Source organism: Protobothrops mucrosquamatus, unplaced genomic scaffold (genome assembly GCF_001527695.2).
Source record: "Protobothrops mucrosquamatus isolate PMUCROS unplaced genomic scaffold, P.Mucros_1.0 scaffold6618, whole genome shotgun sequence".
Lineage (NCBI taxonomy): Eukaryota > Metazoa > Chordata > Lepidosauria > Squamata > Viperidae > Protobothrops > Protobothrops mucrosquamatus.
The window spans coordinates 1-7,058 of record NW_015392440.1 but is presented as its reverse complement, the minus strand read 5'-3'; the positions used below and the strand labels follow the sequence as shown (position 1 = coordinate 7,058).

The window sequence follows — 7,058 nt, the reverse complement described above, 5'->3', positions numbered from 1 at the left end:
AGAAAGAAAGAAAGAAAGAAAGAAAGAAAGAAAGAAAGAAAGAAAGAAAGAAAGAAAGAAAGAAAGAAAGAAAGAGGCAGGAAGGAAGGGAGAAGTCACTCCTCTTAACATTGCGGAGAGTGAGAAACACCCGTGTGAAGAGATGATCCTTCAGGCTTCCCACCCCTCCAAATTTCCAAGGAATGTCATCCTGTTCCTGCTGGATCCCAGTTTATACCCCCTACCCCCCCACCCCCACCCCCCGGGAGCAGGCTTGCTGTCTCCCTGCCCTGGTACCTACCAGGCTCCAGCACTCCGCTTCCTGACGGGCACTTTGAGTGCTTGATGCAAAAGAGCGACTCGGCGTGGTAGCCCGGCTTGCACTGGCACACCCTGTTGTGGGTCTTGTTGCAGGGCACCACCTCCACCTCCAGGTCGTTACAGCGGACGCTGCAGTACAAGCACCTGTCCAGGTAGTTCCAATACTCGGTGTAGTGCTCGTTGGCACACGGCTTGCACACCGTCGCTCCGCCCTCCATGCAGGGCTTGGACATGCTCGTCCCTGGCGGGCACTTCGGACACTGCAGCGTCTTATAGGTGTTGGGGTCTTTCCATTCGAAGGTGGGCGGGGAAGCATGGGTCAGAGTACTCCAGAGCAAGACAGTCCAAATCGCCCACTATTGACCGGGGGGAGGGAGGGGAAGGAAGGAAAAGTTAGCAGAGATTCCCAGATACAGGCAGTCCTCGATTTACGACCACAACCGAGCCCCAAATTCCCACTTTTGCCCCATTTCGCGACCTGTCTGGCTTTCGCTTGTTAAGTGAATCACGGCAGTGGCTAAGTGAGTAACACGGTCGTTAAGTGAATCTGGCTTCCCCGTTGACTTTGCTCCCCAGAAGGCGGCAAAAGGGGAATCGCCTGACCCCGGGACGCAACAACCGTTAAGTACATGCCAGTTTCCAAGCCTTTGAATTTTGATCACCTGACCACGGGGGGATGCTGCGAAGGTGGCAAGCGTAAAAAACGGTCGTAAGTCACTGTTTTCAGTGCCGTTGAACAGTCACTAAACGGACAGATGCAAGTCGAGGGCTACCGATATAAAGCATGTTTTCCGATTTTGGCAACTTTAAAACCTGTGGACTTCAACTCCCAGAATCCCCCTCGTCGAAGTTCTTTAATCAACAGGGCCCTCCCAGCTTGCCCAGGTGGATGAAACTGAGACAGGACAGCTTCCGGATACCCTTCAAGGTTAGCCCCATGTACAGTGCATTGCGGTAGTCAATTTTGGACCTGACCAGGGCAGGTGTGACTGAAGCTTTAGAGTTTTTAGAGCTTCAAATCTGAAGGCTCTAAGGTGAGATGGGCGGCAAGCCAGTCTAAAATAAAATTAAAATAATTAAGTAAAATAATTAAAACCGACTCAGATAAACCCTGGTTTTCACTTGTCCTGGCTTTATCTTCCTTTTTTTTTTTCTTTGAGATGGGTGGGCTTCCACATCCTTCCGATGGGGATAAACCATTGTTAACTAGGGTCCCTCAGCTCATTGGGCTGAGAACAAAACTTCTTAGGACAATCGGCTTAAAGTTCCATCCCACATCTGTTTAGGCACCCCATTTTTACTAAAAGCTCTTCCCCACTTGCATGGAATCATAATATTTCTTTTAAGTTTGTAGCTCGTAGCCCCATCTCCTGCTAAACGTCTCTGGAGATTCTCAGTCATCCAGGTCAGAGTTTAACCCACAGATGCTTTTTCAGGAGGCAACTGGACTTTCTTGTTTTTCTTTGAAGACGTTTCCCTTCCCATCCCAGAAGCTTCTTCAGCTCTGACTGGATGGTGGAGAATGAAAGGATTTATACTCCTTGCAGACAGCTGGTCATTTGCATTTTTTTTAGAGTCGTTGAGGCCACTTGGAGGCTTACCTATATCCTCAGGGTCACTTGAGTAATGCAAATGGGTGTGGAGCCTTCTTGGAACTGTTGAAAGTGTTGAACTACAACACACAGTCCTTTCAGCAGTTCCAAGAAGGCTCCACGCCCGTTTGCACTACTCAGGACGCAGATAAACCTCCAGGTGGCCTCAACGACTCTCTAAAGGAATGCAAATGACCAGCTGTCTGCAAGGAGTATAAATCTTTCCATTCCCCCACCATCCAGTCAGAGCTGAGGAAGCTTCTGGGATGGAGAAGCGAAACATCTTCAAAGGAAAAACAAGAAAGTCCAGTTGCCTCGTGAAAACACATCTTTGAGACAGCTCCTGCTAGTAAGAGAGGCAGTAATTAGTTCTCCACATTTTAAAAGTAGAGCTTCTCCTGGATTCTTAGGGCAGCCCCAAGGTGGGTAAAGACTGATCGAGAATCTGTTTCCAATGACTCGGAAACAAAAGCGCGGGTCAGCAATTCAGACATTTTACACCCAATTAATTTTTGTGTGGACTCAGTGATGGGTGGAGAACAGCCGTGTGGAAACGCTTAAGTGCTTTTAGAGAGTCCCAAGCAGAATAGATAATCCTGTGTAGAGTCCGCGGTGTTCCTTAAGCTTGATTGCTTCTGTTAACATCATTAGTCTGAAGGAGTATGGAGTTTGCTGCTTTTTAATATGCAGTTGCTTACCCTGGCAGTGTTGGTGGGAGTGTGTGTGTGTGTTTTTTTCCTCTTGGTAGTTCCTCGATTAGGGTATTATTTTCTACTTGAGGGTTTGTCTGGTGTTAATCCCTGCTTATCTGGGTTTCTCTTTCTTATCTGGGTTTCTCTGAGCTTTGTTGTTTCCTTGCAGAAATTCCATTACTCAACTAGGTAATATCAGTATTAGAAGGGAGAGGAGGAGGAGGAGGAGGAAGAGGAGGAGGAGGAGGAGGAGGAGGAGGAGGAGGAGGAGGACTGTAGGGTCCTTGGTGCTCTCTGAGCTGGGTTGCTTTCTTGCAGACATTTCACAACTCAACTAGGAAACATCATCAGTGCTAGAAGAGAGTGGGGTTTGCAGAGACAAAGAAGACTATGGGGTCCTGTCTTTGCAGGACAAAGAAGACTATGGGGTCCTTGGTGGTCTCTGAGCTTCTTTTCTTGCAGACCTTTCCTTACCTAACTAAGTAACGTCATCAGTGCTAGAAGGGGGTGGGGTTTGAGAAGCAGGAGGAGGAGGAGGGGGAGGAGGAGGACGATGGGGTCCTTGGTGCTCTCCGAGCTTGGTGGCTTTCTTGCAGACGTCTCATGACCCAACTAAGTAATCTCATCAGTGTTAGAAGAGAAGGAGGTTCATTCAGAAGTGACTTGACCTACCAGTGTTTGTGGGAACGTCCTTGGCGATCCCTCGATTAGGCTGTTTACTCTTTAATTGTTTGTCTGAGTTAATAATTCCTTGTTCGAGATATAGTTTGCTATTTGCATTCAGTATCTAGTCAGGCAATGAAACGTCAGCCAAAAAAAAAAACCCTCAACCAAGCTCGGAAAGCACCAAGGACCTCACAGCTCAACCCTGAACTATATTTTCTCCTGTTCAATACACCCCTGCGTGTTGCTGTCACTCCCGGGATTTCAAGATAAACTGCCATTGGATATGCCTGCTCAATTTGGTACCCCAGACTAAACACTGCCGTTCATTCAGTCCCTATTGGAAATGCTTTCCTACATTTCTTTTTATTTATTTATAATAATAATAAAGTTGGAAGGGACCTTGGAGGTCATCTAGTCCAACCCCCTGCTCAGGCAAGAAAACCCTATACCATTTCGGACAAATGGCCGTCCAGTCTCTTCTATAATATTTTATTAATTTTCCAATTTTACAATTGAATATTTAAAAAGCAACGTGTCGACTGGGTTAATCAATCGTTCAATAACAAAATCTTAGTGCAAATCTCAGGTTACCACATCAAATATTTCTTCTCTTTTCCCCTTAACGTTTACTGTCTCATATTCAGGTTAGTACATTTCTAATTATATCAACTCAGTAAGAACATCATCATTATTGCATTTATCGATACATTTTTAGCTTGTACATATCTTGATTACATTCAATCTTCATAATAAACAATCCGTATCCTGTTTACGGATTTTCACTCAATCTTTAATTTCTTATCAATATTCCAATTTAACCTTTGATATTTATAATTTTTAGATTTTGGGTCACCAAAATTTCCCTTCTCTCACTTCATAACGAACGATAATATCCAAAATGCACATTTGATCTATTTGAATATAATCTTGTTCTATTTCCTAAGAGTTATTATCTATTTCCCACCATATTAAATCATCTACTCAATAACACAATGCTCCCTTTTAAGCTTTCTTACATTTCTTACCTGGCGTAGATTTTGCTTTTTCTTGAAAAGGCCGCCAACCCGATTCATTTTCCAGAAACTCAAGGTCTGTGCAAACTCTTAACACACGATGCAAATTTCCTCTTTTTTTACAATTCTAGAGCAGGAAAGGAAGACGAAAGCAAGACATTATTACCTCAGGACCTTTTTTCTCAAAGCAGGAAAAGATTTGTAAGAATGCTTCCTGCTACCTGAAAAATTTTCAAACGGCACTTACGGGCAAAAGCCAGTTGAACCTTTCGACACAACCCACACGCATAAAATGCCTTGTCATCTTACCTCAGACAACGCTTACGGTAGCAACTAAATTCAGTTTCCCTTTTTTTTGGAATTTATAATACGGAGCGGAGATTCGCTCCCCTCACTCCTCCTCCTGGCTCACATACAGACAGACCGTCCCTCAACTTACAGTCACATTTGAATGCCCCATTTTACAACCTTTTCTGCCACGGTTGTTAAGTGAATCTCTGCAGGCGTTAAATTAGCAACGCGGTTGTTAAGTGAATCCGGTTTCCCCCATTGACTTTCCTTGTCAGGAGGTCGCAAAAGGGGGGGTCACATGACCCAGGGGGACGCTGCGACCGTCGTAAATACGAGTCAGTTGCCAAGCATCCGAATTTTGATCATGGGGGATGCTGCAATGGTCGTAAGAGTGAAAAACGGTCACGAGTCCCTTTTTTTTAGTGCCGTCGTAACTTTGAACGGTCACTAAATGAATGGTTGTAAGCCGAGGACTACCTGTAGATATCAGTTGAGATGGATGGCTGTATTACTTCAATCAATCCATCAATTCATCAATCAATCAAATAACTAAATAAATAAATAAAGGATGCCCTGGATGCAATCCCACAGCATCTGGAGCATCACTTGAATCCCGTGAGTGCTCCAACACTGGAGGTTTTTAAGAAGAGACTGGACAGCCATTTGTCTGAAATGTTATAGGATTTTCTGCCTCAGCAGGGGTTGGATTAGATGACCTCCAAGATCCCTTCCAACAACAACATCATCATCATCATCATCATCATCATTATTATTGTCAGCCAGAGATTTAGACTGGATCTGACATTTTTGTCCACTTATTGAGTTCTTTTCAAGGACCAAAGATAGGCAAATAATAATAATAATAATAATAACAACAACAACACTGCAGGATGAGCAAAAAAATCCCCACCAGCACTTTTTTTCCAACTACAGGTGGTCCTTGACTTACAACCAGAATTGACCCCAAAATTTCTGTCGCTAAGCGAGACAGCGGTTCAGTGAGTTTTGCCCCATTTCACGACCTTTCTTGCCGGCATCGTTAAGCGAATCACGGCAGTTGTTAAGTTAGTAGCACCATTGTTAAGTGAATCTGGCTTCCCCCACTGACTTTGCTTGTCAGAAAAAGGGACTCACAGGTCCCCCGGGGACACGGCCACCGTCATAAATACGAGACGGTTGCCAAGCGGCTGAATTTTGATCACGTGACCCCGGGGGAATGCTGCAGCGGTCGTTAAGTGTGAAAAAATAAATGGTCCTTAGTCTCTTTTTTCAGTCCCGTTGTGACTTCACTAAATGAATGATGGTTAAGTTGGGACTCTCTGTAACACATTGGATTCAAAGGCCAAAGTTTTATAAGCTGCACCTACAAAATGGCTTGGCTGATGCAGGAGTTAAATAAGGTGAAACGGAGCAAAAAGTGAGAACAGGCTGTTCTTTCTACATGTAACCATTTTGGACGTTTACAGCATCACGGAGTGAGAAATGGTTGAATTTTGTATGCATCAAAAGCTTTTAGGCTGACTCAGCAAGAACAATCTGTTTTTAAGATATTAAATGGCTAATAAGGTACTTGTACACTTTGCGGGTGCAACACTCTTGCATCAGAAAACCACTCCATATTTCCCTGTCTTCCCCCTGCCCCCCCTTTATATCGGTTTAGTTATTCTGTGCGTCTGATGAAATAGCACTTACCACTAGCACTAGCCCTTAGACTTATCTACCGCTTCACGCTTTTACAGCCCTCTCTAAGCGGTTTACAGAGTCAGCCTATTTGCCCTCCAACAATCCGGGTCCTCATTTTACCGACCTCGGAAGGATGGAAGGCTGAGTCAACCTTTAGCCGGTCATTAGCCTGCAATACTGCATTTTAACCACTGCATCACCAGGGTTCCTGATGTGAAAGAATAGAATAGAATAGAATAGAACAGAATAGAATAGAAAATAGAGAATAGAATAGAAAATAGAGAATAGAATAGAATAGAAAATAGAGAATAGAATAGAAAATAGAGAATAGAATAGAATAGAATATAGAGAATAGAATAGAATAGAAAATAGAATAGAATAGAAAATAGAGAATAGAATAGAAAATAGAGAATAGAATAGAAAATAGAGAATAGGATAGAATAGAATAGAATAGAGAATAGAGAAGAGAATAGAATAGAAAATAGAGAATATAATAGAATAGAATAGAATAGAATAGAATAGAATATAGAGAATAGAATATAATACAATAGAATAGAATAGAAAATAGAGAATAGAATAGAATAGAATAGAGTAGGGTAGGGTAGGGTAGGGTGGAGAAGAGAAGAGAAGAGAGAAGGATAATATAAGAAGGAAGGAGAAGAGAAGAGAGAAGGAAATATAATATAAGAAGGAAGGAGAAGAGAAGAGAGAAGGAAATATAATATAAGAAGGAAGGAGAAGAGAAGAGAAGGGAAGAGAAGAGAAGAGAAGAGAGAAGGAAATATAAGAAGGAAGGAGAAGAGAAGAGAAGAGAAGAGAAG

The 7,058-nt window shown here is 43.2% G+C and overlaps 1 protein-coding gene across 1 annotated transcript in view; it reads right to left on the bottom strand.

The window, feature by feature from the left end:
• Positions 1-4,323, bottom strand: part of LOC107300302 (tumor necrosis factor receptor superfamily member 6B) — a 6,449-nt gene extending 2,126 nt beyond the window's left edge. The window contains exons 1-2 of the mRNA XM_015829638.1: positions 4,276-4,323; positions 281-656 (exon numbers count right to left, since the gene is read on the bottom strand). Coding sequence (XP_015685124.1) covers positions 281-656; positions 4,276-4,323 — 424 coding nt within the window. The remainder of the gene's footprint in view (positions 1-280; positions 657-4,275) is intronic.
• Positions 4,324-7,058: the final 2,735 nt, after the last annotated feature.